Source organism: Camelus bactrianus, chromosome 6 (genome assembly GCF_048773025.1).
Source record: "Camelus bactrianus isolate YW-2024 breed Bactrian camel chromosome 6, ASM4877302v1, whole genome shotgun sequence".
In the NCBI taxonomy this organism is placed as follows: domain Eukaryota; kingdom Metazoa; phylum Chordata; class Mammalia; order Artiodactyla; family Camelidae; genus Camelus; species Camelus bactrianus.
In genome coordinates this window covers 78,377,871-78,391,963 of record NC_133544.1, presented here as the reverse complement: position 1 = coordinate 78,391,963, position 14,093 = coordinate 78,377,871, and the positions used below count along the sequence as shown (strand labels likewise).

General features: G+C 35.8%; 1 protein-coding gene across 6 annotated transcripts in view; it reads left to right on the top strand.

Annotated features, from left to right (window-relative positions):
* The window catches only part of CEP152 (centrosomal protein 152), an 86,265-nt gene extending 77,341 nt beyond the window's left edge, over positions 1-8,924 (top strand). For 2 of the 6 annotated variants that reach the window (XM_074366081.1, XM_074366082.1), the window contains exons 25-27: positions 4,595-4,751; positions 4,963-5,066; positions 7,418-8,923. In XM_074366081.1, coding sequence (XP_074222182.1) covers positions 4,595-4,751; positions 4,963-5,066; positions 7,418-8,439 — 1,283 coding nt within the window. In that variant the 3' untranslated portion in view covers positions 8,440-8,923. Of the gene's footprint in view, positions 1-4,594; positions 4,752-4,962; positions 5,067-7,375 lie in introns of all 6 variants that reach the window. The other 4 variants (XM_045524212.2, XM_010965280.3, XM_074366084.1 and 1 more) reach the window with 3 other exon arrangements.
* Positions 8,925-14,093: the final 5,169 nt, after the last annotated feature.

Genomic DNA, 14,093 nt, shown 5'->3' with positions numbered 1-14,093 from the left:
TATGCTGAGGTTGCTGAGATCTACAGTAAGAACAAATCTTCTATCCATGAATTTGTGGAGAAAAAGAGATTTGTGCTAGTTTTGCTGTCACACCTCAAACTGCAAAAGTTAAAGGCACAGTGGATGATGAGTGCTTAGTTAAAATGGAAAAGGCATTAAATATGTACAATAAGATATTTTGAGAGAGAGGGATCCCATTCAAATAACTTTATAACAATACAGTTATAATTGCTCTATTTTATTATTAATTATTGTTAATGTCTTACTGTGCCTAATTTATAAATTAAACTATCATAAGCATGTATATATAGGAATAAATCATAATATGTATGGGGTGCAGTATCTGTGGTTTCAGGCATCCACTGGGGCCTGGGAATGTATTCCCTGTGGATAAAGGTTGACTACTGTACAATATTGTTCACTATAGTCACCATGCTTTATGTTACATCCCCATGACTTATTTTATGATTGAAAGTTTGTACCTATTACCCTCTTCTTTTGATGTATTGCTGAATTTGGTTTGCTGGTATTTTGAGGATTTTTTGTATCTGTGTTCTTATATCTTCTTTGAATGTTTGATAGAATTCACTAGTGAAGCTGCCTGGACTTTTATTTGTTGGGAATTGATTACTGATTCAATCTTCTTACTAGTAATGGGTCTGTTCAGATTTTCTATTTCTTCCTGATTCAGTCTTGGAAGAGTATGTGTTTCTACGAATTTATCCATTATTCCTAGGTCCTCCAGTTTGTTGGCATATAATTTTTCATAGAAGTCTCTTATGAGCTTTCTTATTTATTTGATATCAGTTGTAATTTCTCCTTTTTCTTTTCTGATTTTGTTTATTTGAGCTCTCTTTTTATCTTAGTGAGTCTGGCTAAAAGTTTGTCAGTATTGCTTGTCTTTTCAAAGAACCAGCTTTTACTTTTTTAAATCTTTTCTTTTTTTTGTCTCTATTTCATTTATTTCTGCTCTGATAGTTATAATTTCCTTCCTTTTACTAACTTTGTGCTTTATGTGTTCCTTTTCTAGTTCCCTTAGTTGTAAAGTTAGATTTTTTTGAGGTTTTTCTTTCCCAAAGTAGGCCTATATTGCTATGAACTTCCCTTCTAAGACTACTTTTGCCGTATCCCAAAGATTTTGGTATATTATATCTCCATTTTTATTTGTCTCCAGATTTTTAATTTTTATAAAAATTTCTCCTTTGACTTCTTTGTTGACTCATTGATTGTTTTGTAGCATGTTGTTTAATCTCTACATATTTGTGCTTTTTCTAGTTTTCTTTTTGCGATTGATTTTTAGTTTCATGCCATTGTGATCAGAAAAGATACTTGCTATAGTTTCAGTTCTTTAAAATATATTGAGACTTGTTTTGTGGCCTACCTTGTGCCCTATACTGGAGAATGTTCCATGTGCACTTGAGAAGGATGTGTATTCTTCTATTTTCGACTAGAATGTTCTGTATGTATCTATTAAATTCATCTAGTCTACTGTCTCATTAATGGCCCATGTTTCCTTATTGATTTTCTGTTTAAATGGTCTATCCAGTGATATATAATTGAGGTATTAAATTCTCCTGTGATTACTGTATTGCTGTTGATTTCTCTCTCTACATCTGTTAATATTGTTTTATATGTTTTAGGACTCCTCTGTTGGGTGCATAAATATTAACAGATGTTATATCTTGTTGCTTTGATCCCTTTATCATTATGTAGGGCCCACCTTTGTTTTATTACTTAGTATATGTTTTATTATTTAGTATAGCTACTCCAGCTTTCTTTGGTTTCTATTTGAGTGAAACATTTTTCATCCCTTCACTTTTAGTCTGTGTGTGTCCTTTCATCTGAAATGAGTCTTTTTTTTTTTAACATTTCTTGTATGTTCTAAACTTTTGTTGTTGAAGTTCTCTCTGTGTCATTCATGCTTATTAGTGAGCATCTTTATGACCATTACTCTGAACTCTATCAGTTAAATTACTTATCTTCATCTCATTAAGATTTTTTTTCTGGGGTTTTGTTTGGTTCTTTAATTTGGAACGTATTTCTCCGTTTACCCATTTTACTTGACTTTCTGTGTTTATGTCTATGTATTGGGTGAAACAGCTACCTCTCCCAATCTTGAAGAAGTGGTCACAAGAAGACCAGGGGTGTGTTTCAGTCTGCTGTCTGTGCAGTGCCCTGGGGTTTGCAGCCTGCAAGGAATTGTCTCTCCAGTTGTTTCAGTCCTGTGGGGCCCAGAAACAAGCCCTCTAGCCACCTGAGCCAGGTGTTCAAGGGATGTCCTCTGTGTGGACCATGTATACCTGCCAGGTTTGAAGTAGTGAAACCACACTGGAGTGCCAGGCTGGGTTTGGCATGGTGGGACTGCTGGGAAGTGCAGAGGTGGGGCAGATGACTCTAGCAAGGCAGAAGGAGAGTGCACAAATGGTAATTGCAAGGGCCAGCACTAGTAAGGTAGAAGATGAGTGCAAAAGTGGCCCCTACCAGCATCTTTGTTCCCTGGGGGAGTTCTAACAGATCCTGCCTTTCTGGGAGATGCTTTAAGATTGGCAAGTGCATCTCCTTCACAGAAGGTCTAGGCTGTTTTCATGTTACTGTTTTTGCACTGGATTCCTGAGGTGAACGAGTCTGTGTGTGAGCTCTGTGAGAGTGGAATCTGTTTCCGATAGCACTTTATGCATCCTGGATGTAAGCTCCGTTGGTTTTTAAAGCCAGACGTTTTGGTGGCTCATCTCTCTAGTGCAGGTCCAAAGGGATGGGACACCTAATGTGGGGCTTCCTAAGAGAGAAACTTTGTTTTTGTGATATCTGTCCTGATTGTGGGATGCTGCACCAAAGGTGAAAGTTTTGGCGAGATTGTCTCTCTACTCTCCTACTCATCTTGACATGTCCCCTTTATCCTTTGTTGTGGAGGGGCTGTTCTGCTAGATCTCAAGTCGTCTTCAGAGACGGTTATTCCATATGTAGCTGTAGATTTACTGTGTCCATGGGAGGATATGAGTTTAGGATTTTCTATACCGCCATCTTGAACCACCACCATGATTTTTCTTGGATGCTAATATTAAACTGAAAATTTCATAATCTTACAACTTAAATAACTGGTGCCAAAGAAAAATGTCATATGACTTTAAAATGAGCAATTATTACTTCCTTCCATAAAGTTTTAAGGAGCATGGAAAATGGACGTAGTTAGGAATTGTTCTGTTTCCACAATGGATTATGTCATAGATCTAAATTTGTTAATCAAGTCCTTTGTGGTACTAGGTGTTGCAGTATAACCTGCAGAGTATTTCTATGGTTTATTTTTTACTAGTAGGATGTCTACTGGTTTTTAATTGCAGCAGACATAGATAGTATATATGTCCAAGAACAATACCAGTGTTTGTATACAAGAAGTGTGTATTTACCTCCTAAAGTTGCATTCATTTTTAACAAAATGAGTGGGAAAGGTCTCAAGTTCCAAATATAATTGGTAGGTCATCAGAATCATGTGTATCAATATAGAGAATGTGCTTCTTAGTTGTTGCTGGTGCCAACAGAGGCCAGACTCCTAGAAACAAATTAACTTTTTGTTAATGATTATATTAATTGGAAAGTGAAATTTGAAGCTTTTTTTTTTTTCATTCTAGCATGATAGCTTGTGTGTTTGTGTGTACTGTTTTACATTTTGGAAGTTGGTAGGATGTTTTGTATAGACAAGTTAAAATTTTTAAAATTTACCCACTTGAAATAATGAAAAATAGTGTTTCATTAAGCATTTTTGCATAGAATGTATAATTTTCAGGAAAGAGCTTATTGATATTGAGGGAGATTCCTTCATGAATGGAATCCTTAATATAACAGGGATGGTGAAATTCTAAAAGTGGAGTGTAGCCCTAGATTTAGGACAAAGTGTTGACCCTAAAAAATGGTAGTCCCAGTCAAAGCACATTGAGTGAAAGACAAAAGGAAGACTTGAAAACTGTGACATATTTTTAAATGTAAATTTCAGGAGGCAACAAAAGTCTCACCCCTCTTCCTGCAGTATCATTTGTACATACTTTTGATGGACTGTATTATTTTATTTAGTTGGATACTCGTAAGTGCTGCTGAAAGAATTGAATAAATAATGAAACATGGATTTTTAGAGCCCATGTAAACAGAAGAATATGAGTCTCTCTAGCTTGTATTGCCTGCTTCTTTCTTCCTGCCTTCCTGCCTTCCTTTCTTCTTCCTTTCTGCTTTACTCTTTCTGTATATTTTTCCTCTTTCCTTAACTAGACATAATATATTGAAGTGCATACGTTTCTGTGCCTCATACTAATGGTATTTTCTTGCCTCAGTATTTCAAAATATGACAATTTCCCTAGGGGATATGCTGTGTTTCCTTACCATCTGTGCCTGTCATCATTCTAAAAGGACTTGTAGATTTCTCCTCCTTTGAGTCTACCAAAATGGCAGCCTGAAATATTCCATTTTAATCATTTTCAAAACTGTAACATTTAAACTATACCTCCAGTCACTTCATCTCCTGAGAAATTGGTCTGAAGTCTACCTCTCCTGTTTTGGAAAAACTGCTAATAAACATGCATTTTGTGGGGATCCCCCCTGCCCCCAGGTGATATGCTTCGTTATATTCAGGAGAGTAAGGAACGAGCCGCAGAAATGGTAAAAGCGGAGGTGTTGCGAGAACGTCAAGAAACCGCCCGAAAGATGCGCAAATATTATTTGATTTGCCTCCAACAGATTTTGCAGGATAATGGAAAACAGGAAGGGTAAGTTCTGTCTAAACAGTGTGTCCTGAGAGTACCAGGACAGCATGTTGTCATTTTCTAAGCATTTACCTTAGCTACAAAATTAACTATATCTACGTGATCAGCCATGGGGGGTTAAGAGGCTTAATGTCTGTGCTACCCTAAATGGTGGGAGAGCATACAGGAAAACAGGAATCCTGTCTCCTTTAAACATTCTGAAATTCCCCCCCAGGGCTGAGAAGAAGATCATTAATGCTGCTAGCAAACTCGTTACGATGGCAAAGTTGCTGGAAACGCCTATTTCTAATAGATCCCAGAGCAGAACTACACAGCCGGGTATGTCAAAATGAGTGACTTTGAAGAATTTTTCTCTCCCTCTTTTTTAGATATTTAATATTTTTAGTATGATAGTGGGGAATGTAAAGAGTGAGAGTTACTTTATCGAACTGTATGCGTGTTTTACTTAAACTGGAAACTTAACACGAAAGAGGGTGGAGTTTCCAGTTCAAGCAGGCGGACTGAGGACACCCACCAGCTTCCTATTGCTGCTTTCACCCCTAGAAATGTTAGAAAAAGATTTTAAACAACAAATAAAGGAGAAAAAGGAAGAAATTACAACTGAGCTTTTAAAAGTTACAATTGATAATTCAGAAATCATGAGAAATCCCTGAAGGGAAGAAGACAGTATAAGACTGAGGAATGAGGATGGAAACCTCAGTTCAAAACTGCCAGAAGATACTAGTTTCAAGCAGAAGCAATATCAGAACTGTTCCGCATATGAAGGTGGTATGTTCCAGGAGAAGTAGTAAGCCTAGAGATACCAGTGGGGTAATTAGTTGGTATTCTGGAGCAACTGTGACCAGATGGGGTCACCCTCTTGATATCTCCTCCTCTCCCTTCCCTAACCCCAGTGTTGGGCTGGGTAAGAGCAACAGGGGCAGGGAGTCTCCCGGTGGCAGCCACACCAAGGAGGAGCTGAGAGCCCACATGCCCCGAGTACCAGCTATTAGGTCCTTCTACCCTGCTGCTCATTCCTTCCCACTCCACTTCCAGCTCCTTTAAACAAGCAGCACAGACATTGTACTCAGGACATCTAAGAACAAGCATTCAACCAAGAATTATATATTTATAGAAAGCCAGCACCATGAAAAAAGACATCAATCTCAAGACAATGAAAAAGCCAACAGATTTTATACCTGAAGAAACAGAATTAATAAAACAAACAACAGGAGCATGTTAGAGAAGTATAGTATTCTCAGAAAGATGTAAGAGGATATTGTAGAGGGAACTCACAACATGCTAAGATTTACGCTATTTTCAAGGAGAGGATATAGATACTGGTGACTCTAGAGACTGCTAGAAAAATACACGTTTAAGTATGTATATTAAAATTTAAAGCTAACGAATAGAGAAATAGAATATATGACTTTCAAAGTAGTAAGGGAAAAACTTGGAAGAAAACGTTTTCAATCTAACAATCAAGAAAGAGGAGAAATACACCTAGCACGCATGGGTAAATAGGAACTAATAGTAGGTTCACACATCAGCAGTCACACTAAACATGAATTGGTTAAGATTCCTTATTAAAAGGCAACAGTTTTCAAACAGTTTTTAAAATTCTAGGCATATGTTATTCCAGATAAGAACATCATCAAAAATTCAAAATAAAGGGCTGGAGAGTGATATACCAAGCAATGCAGTGTTGCTATTAGATAAATAATAGTATTAAATACAATATTAGGGAAGTAGAGCTAGCATTAAACTGACCAAAGTGATAGTTCATAATAAAGAAACAGCCCCCCAAGGAGCTATAAATGAGTTCTTTCTGTTCATAGTAAAATAGCTTTAGAATATATATAAAGCAAAAGCTAATGGAAATACATGGAAAAATTGGTAAATTCCCAGTCACATGGGGAGGGGTGGGGTTTGGACGTATCTGTGAGGAAATGGGGTTTTTGGACTTCTGGAACGCTTGAAGGAAAGGTTGTTCAGGAATCCCCGAGTTTGACGTTGGGAAACACTCTTCAAGTAGAAGCACACATATTATTTGTGTAAATATTGGGATGGTGATGTGAACCTTGGATATAAAAGAGCAGTGGCATATAACAAGAAAAGAGTTTTCTAGATTGGGGTCAACTGTGCAAATAATGTCCCCAGCAGAAGCAGAGCCTTTTCAGGGACGTTAGGGACCATGGTACCCTACTTTGAGACATGATGCCTTTGATTCTATGCTATGTGGCTTCTCTGCCTCTGATCAGATTTAGAGTCTTAGCTAATTAAATTAGAGGCTATTTTAGCTTTGAGAGAATATGTGTGTGTATGTTGGATGGAGGATTCTTCCAGCAAACTTTCTTCATCAGACTCCATACTTGACATCAGAGCACAACTGGAAATAATTGCAATTAGTTCTTGAAATGCTGTACCATCTATTGCAGAAAATAATAGATCAGGTGGATAGTGATAATTGTATATCAGATTTCAATAATTTCAATCAGACTTCAAAATTACCTGGCTTTATCTAATAGATATATGTAAAAGAATATTTTTAACTGTCCAACATTGATGTATTTTCTTTGACAATGATTAAAATATGTATGCATCCCTTGGAAATATATAAAAACATAAATTTTTTCCTCCTCTTTCAGTGTTAACTTTCTCCTAATTTTGTGTTGCCCTGTACATAACAGTACTGCCTCTGACTTCAGAGATGCTGACTGGAGTTGAAAAATCAAAAAGAAGTGATGTGAATCAGAATATACCATGTCACGTTGAAAGCAAATCAAATAGTATAAAAACTAACCCCAGAAGTACGTGCGACCAAGTCCCCAAGAGGAGGGCTGCTTGTAACTTACAGAGGCGGTTGGAGGACGCCGAGCACGGGGACGGGAAGCATGAGGGTCCCAAAGAGCCACATTCAGACTCTCAGTTTGGGAATAACAGTTACAAACACCCAGACATTTTATCAAGGAAGGTTTCTCCTGAGTTTGTTCCTTACGAAGGCGAACGAGGCTTTGTTTTGCACAAGAAGAAAGACCTCTGTGATACTGGCTCTGAGTCACTCCAACATTCAGCCACACAGCCCTTTGGATCCTTTGGAAGTAAACCTTCATCTAAGTATACCCCTAGTCTTTCTGAATCCGAATCCACACATGCAACCTTTCGAGGTCCTAATGAAAGACTTGGTTTAAAAGTATACAAGTGTAATCCACTAATGGAAAGTGAAAATGCTACATCTGAGAAAAGTCAAAGTTTGGGGGTTAAGGAAACTCCAGTAAAGGATGGAGGGGACTCTGGAGGCTGGCATTTCAACAGTGCCACTCTACCCTGCCACCGTCGTGAAGTGTCACTTCTGCATGGTAAGCCGCAAGAAACTCTGGATACCCTCGGCGAATCTGTTAATTTCAAACAGTTTTCAGCAGCCACTTGTCTTTCAGATTCTGAGAATGATGTAATTCATCAACCTATGAAATGTCAGAGTGGTCACGTTCCAGACCTGTCAGATGAAACTATGTATTCCCAGTCAGGGAAGGTCAGCATGACTCTTGGACACCCACCTCATCATAAGGCTGATACGTCAAAGTCAGATTTCAAAGAACTGAGCAGTACGGCACCATCTGCAGCTTGTTGGCAGCCTTCGAGGAAGTTAATCGCTCCTCTGTCTGGCCAACAAGATAGTGGCTTTGATAGCCCATTTGTCAATCTAGACTGATTGCGGTGCAGTATTTAAGAAGAATCATTAATATATTGACAAGAAAACTGGAAGGGAAGACTTCAAACTGAAAAATTTGTGGGCTCTGCATATTTTCAGATGTTTAAATAACGTCTATCACATGAGTAAAGTATCTTCACAAAATTACTTGAGATATTAATGTTGCCTTAATCTTCCAAAGGATTAATGGTATATATGTAATCTGCTTCTGTGTGGTGTTTATATTTGTTCACTAAACCATCTATTTTTATACATATAAATAAACTCTGTGTGCAGTGTTAAATTATTTAAATAAAGTTGCATATAGTCTGTAGAATTGTTATGGATTATTTTTTAATTCACAGTGTGGAAATGTTACATTGACACATTTGAAATTCATCCAGAAAAATGTATAAACTTTGATTTGTATGTCTGATCAGCCAGATTTAATTTTGGAAATCAGCCATGTTTAATGAGGCTATAGATTTACTCCACACATACTTTTCCTGGAAGTATCTACTCAAAATTTTGATCTTTGCTTTCAGTTAGTGGAAAAGAAGTATTGCAAGAATTACTGCAAAATATGTATCTGTGTCCTGGTTTCATTATTTCAGATATTAGTCTGAATCTTTTTAGTTGGCATGTCTGTTATTTCAAATCTCCTGTGACACCCATAGAATTTCTTTGTCTTTTATGGTTTCACAGTCTCTCTTTCATCTCAATTATTACTTCTTTTTAAATGGAAATAATAAGCTTTGTCATATAGCAAAAATTTTTAAACTATTAGATTTTTGTATTTGTTAATAGTACAGAATTGGCTAACTTAATGCTGTGGGTTGAAGATTGTATTCTAAATCATGTGGAAATGAATGACCACCTAAATATGGTTCTTTTTTTTTTTTTTTTTTTTTTTTTTTTTTGGATTCCTGGAGATGGATATGCAAGTGCTTCCGGAAAGCACTATATTTGTCCACCGGGCTAACTTGTGTATTGGTTGGATGGGTGGCAAGATGTGTCATCCCTCTGCTGATAACTATCTTTAAAAGCAAGAGCCTAGAAGTGAACCTTCTAGGGCTTGGAAAGCTCTGTCAGCTTAACTGGTGGCCAGCCTAAAAATCAGCACTTGAGTTGACATGCAGCTGAAGAAAGGCACACACCATCTCTTCTTTCTTGTATTCCTAAAGACATGATGCCTCTTCTCCAACAATGAGAGTGTCATCTCTCACTCTAGGAAAACCCCTAATCCAGCTGAATTTGTCTTAAACACATGGATCTGATTGGTGTGTCATCATTTTAAGCCCTGGATGTAACAACTGAGAATCTAGCTCATTACTCTCCTACTTTTTCATTTTTCTTTTGTTTTAAAGCCTTGTCAGATATTTAAACCCTCAGCATCAAGGCTGAAAATGGAAATCTTGCTTTCTGCTTTTATGGTATCTTTAACTTCTTTTTGATATCCATAATTTCCATAGGATTAGGTTACTTTATTTCATATACCTGACACATAATCACCAAGGAAGAGCTACATTGATCTGTGTGTTAATGAAGGGGTTACACAGCCAAACAACCGCAATTTAAACCACAATTTTCACAATTTAAATCTGATCGGTGATGTCAGAACAGAAAGGAGTTAGGAGCCCCATGGATGTGGCCACATAAGTCTTCCTTCATCATGGTGTTTAATCTTTTTTATTTGTTGCTGGGTTTCATTTGCTAATATTGTGTTGATTTTTATGTGTATGCTCACAAGGAATTTTGGTCTCTAGTTTTCTTGTGATATCTGTCTTACTTTGATAAAAAGGTAATACTGGTGCTATAGGATGAGTTGGAAAGTTCCCCTACCTCTATTTTCTGAAAGAATTTGCATAGGATTGCTATTATTTCTTCTTAAAGTATTGTATAGAATTCACTAGATGAAGCCATCTAGCTTGGGCTTGTGTTTAGGTGTGTGGTGGGGAGGGAGGGTCAGATTTTTGAATAGTAATTCACTTTTTTTTTTCTTGTTATAGAGCTATTTTGATTTTCTGTTTTTTCCTTAGTCAGTCTTGGTAGTTTACGGGTTTTAAGATACTTGTTTATTTTGTCTAAGTTGTCTAATTTGTTGATATAAAGTTGGTCATATTATTCTCTTACAGTCCTTTTAATTCCTGTAGGGTTGGATCATCCCTGGTTTTAGTATTCTGTGTCATCCCTTAGTCAGCCTAGCTAAAAGTTGATTAATTTTGTTGAATTTTTTTCCTCCAAAGAACTTTCGGTTTCTTTGATTTTTCTCTGTTTTTGTTTCCTATTTCATTGATATTTCCCCCCTCTGATCTTTTTATTTCCTTCCTTCTGCTTTGCTTTTGGTTTAATCCACTCTTTGTCTGTTCTTAAAGTGGAAGCTTAGATTATTGATATGAAACCTTTCATTTCTAATGTAGGCACTAATATAGATCCTTAAACCTCTGAATTTTCTTCTAAGCACTGTTTAGGCCATAACCTCATCAATTCTGATCTGTTGTGTATTTGTTTTCATTTAGTTCAAAATATTTTCTAATTTCCTGTGTGATTTTTTTGTTTGTTTGTTTTTGACCCATGGGTTATTTAGAAATAAGTCACTTACATCCCAAGTATTGGGGACTTTACAAATTTCTTTGTTTATTTGTTGTTGGAGAATTGTCCTTTTAAACTAGAGGCTTGTTTTATGGCCTCACATGTAATCTGTCCTGGAGAATGTTTCACATGTATCTGAAAATAATGCATATTCTGCTCTCATTTGATGAAGTGTCAAAAACTGTCAGTTAGGTCAAGTTGTTTGATAGTGGTGTTCAAATCTGCTATAGCCTTGTTGATTTTTGGCTTATTCTGTTGGTTTTTAAGAGTGGGACATTTTTACTTTTAACTACAATTGTTAAATTTTCTATTTCTCCTTTTGATGCTATCAAGTTTTACTTCATGTATTTTGAGACTCTGTTTTCAGGTGTATATAACTTTGTTACATCTTTCTGATATATTGACCTTTTATCATTATAAAATAGCCTTCTTTTTGTCTAGTAATATTTCTTATCATAAAGTTAATTTTATTAAATATTAATACAGCCACTCTAACTCTCTTATGATTACTGTTTGCATGGCATTTTCTTTTTCTGTCCTTTTTCTTTTAATCTATTTGTGTCTTTTGATTTGAAGTGGATCTCTGAAAGACAGGACATTGTTGGATCTTGCTTTTTTTAAATACAATCAGTGTTTGCTTTTGGATTGGAGTTTTTAGTCCATAAAATGTAACACTATTATGGTTGGATTTATTATCTGCCATTTTGGTTTTTTGCTTTCTCTATTTTTTTTGCTGCTTCTGTGTTCCCCCTGTGGCATGTGTCTGCTTTCTCTGTATCTTATTCCTTTTTCATTACTGGGTTGCTCCTTTACTGCCTTCTTTTGTGCTAGAAATAATTATTAGTGTACCATTTTAGTTACTCTTGCATTTTTACTAATTTTGAGTTATTTTCTAAGTGTTTTCTCTGCATGTTACAATAGGCACCTAACTTAGATTGTACTTCAGATTAAAATTCACTGAGTTCTGGTAGAATATAGCAATTTTGTTCCAGTATAGCTTTCTTTCTTTCCCCTTTGTGCTATTAATTGCCATATATATTACATCTACATGTATTATATATATATGTGACAACAATACTATTGCCAACTATTGTTTTATACAATGTCTTCTAAAGAATTTAAGAGAAAAAAAGAATATATACGTATATTCCTTTATATTTACCCACATGTTTACAATTTCTGCTGCTCTTCATTTTTTCCTATGGGTTTGAGTTACCAAGTCGGTTGTCATTTCCTGTCATCTTAAGGACTTTCTTTAATATTTCATGTAAGGCAAATATGCCAGCAACAAATTCTGTTTTTATTTTATAATATATTTCAAATTCATTTTTGAAGGATAGAGTTTGATAGATTCAGAATTCTCTGTTGGCATTCCCCACTCCCCAGACATTTGAACATGTCATTCCACTGCCTTACAGCCAACATTGTATTTAATGAAAAGTTAGGTGTTAATTGTATTGTTCTCTTATTTGTGATGAGTTGGTTTTCTCCTACTGCTTTTAAGATTTTCCCTTTGAGTTTCTACCATTTGAGCATTGTGTATCTGAATGTGCATTTGTTTTATCCTACTTAAGGTCTGTTGTACTTCTGGGATTTGTAGATGAATATTTTAATCAAATTTAGAAGGTTTTTTGGTCCATTAATCCTCCCGTTATTTTTTCTGCCCTTGTTCTTCTCACTTCTGAGGATCTTATGTATACTGATACACTTGCTGTTGTGCCACAAGTCTTTGAGGCTCTGTAAATTTTTTTTTTTAATCTTAATATCTTGTTTTTCAAATTGGATGATTTTTATTCATCTCTCTTCAAGTATATTATTTTTCTGCCATCTCAACTCTACTCTTGAATCTATCTAGGATTTTTCATTTCAATTATTTTACTTTTTGATTTTAGAAATTTTCATGATTCTTTTTTATAGTTGCAATTTTTTTTGAGATTCCCTGTTTTAGTCATTGTTTGAGTCATTGTCATAATTCCCTTTAGTTCTTTAATCATTGTTTCCTTTAATTTTTTTAAACAAATTTGCAATTGCTGCTCTGTAACCTTTTATTATTATTGTAGTATGTACACTTAACATGAGATTTTAAACAAAATTATAAGTACATAACAGTATTGTTAACTATAGGCACACTGTTGTACAGCAGATCTCCAGAGCTTATTAATCTTGCATAGTTGACATTTTATACCCTTTAAACCCAACTGCCCATTTACTCCTCCCCTAGCAATCACCATTCTAATCTCTCTCTGAGTTTGATTATTTCAGAATCATGCAATATTTGTCCTTCTCTGAGTTGTAGTCTTTGTTTATTAAATAATGTCTGAGCACACATGTAGTTTTTCTTGGCAGCTTTTTGTCTTAAGTATGTGCCTCACCTTCCTATTTCTTTACATACTTCATGATTCACTGTAGAATGGAGATTTTATGTAATATATTGTAGCAACTCTGGACTGACATTTTTTCCTTTGAGGGTTGTTGCTTCTATGTTGCTGATTTGTTAACTTTGAAATTTGTCTGGACTTAATCTGAAAAATCTCTCCCCTGTGATATGTGTTTGCTGATTTTTCTGCTCAATTATTTTAATTTGTATTTTTAGTTTTTAAGCCTGGCTTTTTAGGGGATGTCCCTGCATCTATATAGTTCAGTGGTCATCCAATAGGTAAGAGATTGTGCTCAAAAACCTTGAGTCCATAGGTCTCTCTCATAAGCCAAAATGGCATAAAGTGAGAAAGCAACTAACTGCCTTAGCAGTTACCTTAGCATCTTGCCAACAAATGCACAAAATAAATTGAAATAAAGCACAGATGTTCACAGACACTGTTCAAAGCTGTGGCAGTTTGATGCTGATGTTCTGAGTGTAGTTCCTATGGAAGGAGGTTGTCTGTATCTTTCTCACTACTTGGGGTGCCTACTGCCCTTATAAGGCCTCACTGCAAAAAAAAAATGTTGAATGCTATTTTTGCTTTTCACCTGTTTTCATGAAAGAAATCCTCTTTGGATTTCTTTTGGTTAAACAGAAACAGGTACTAACCTGGGTCTTGTCAAAACGAAGTGGGTAAAGCAAACTTTCTGAAAAGCAGGAGATA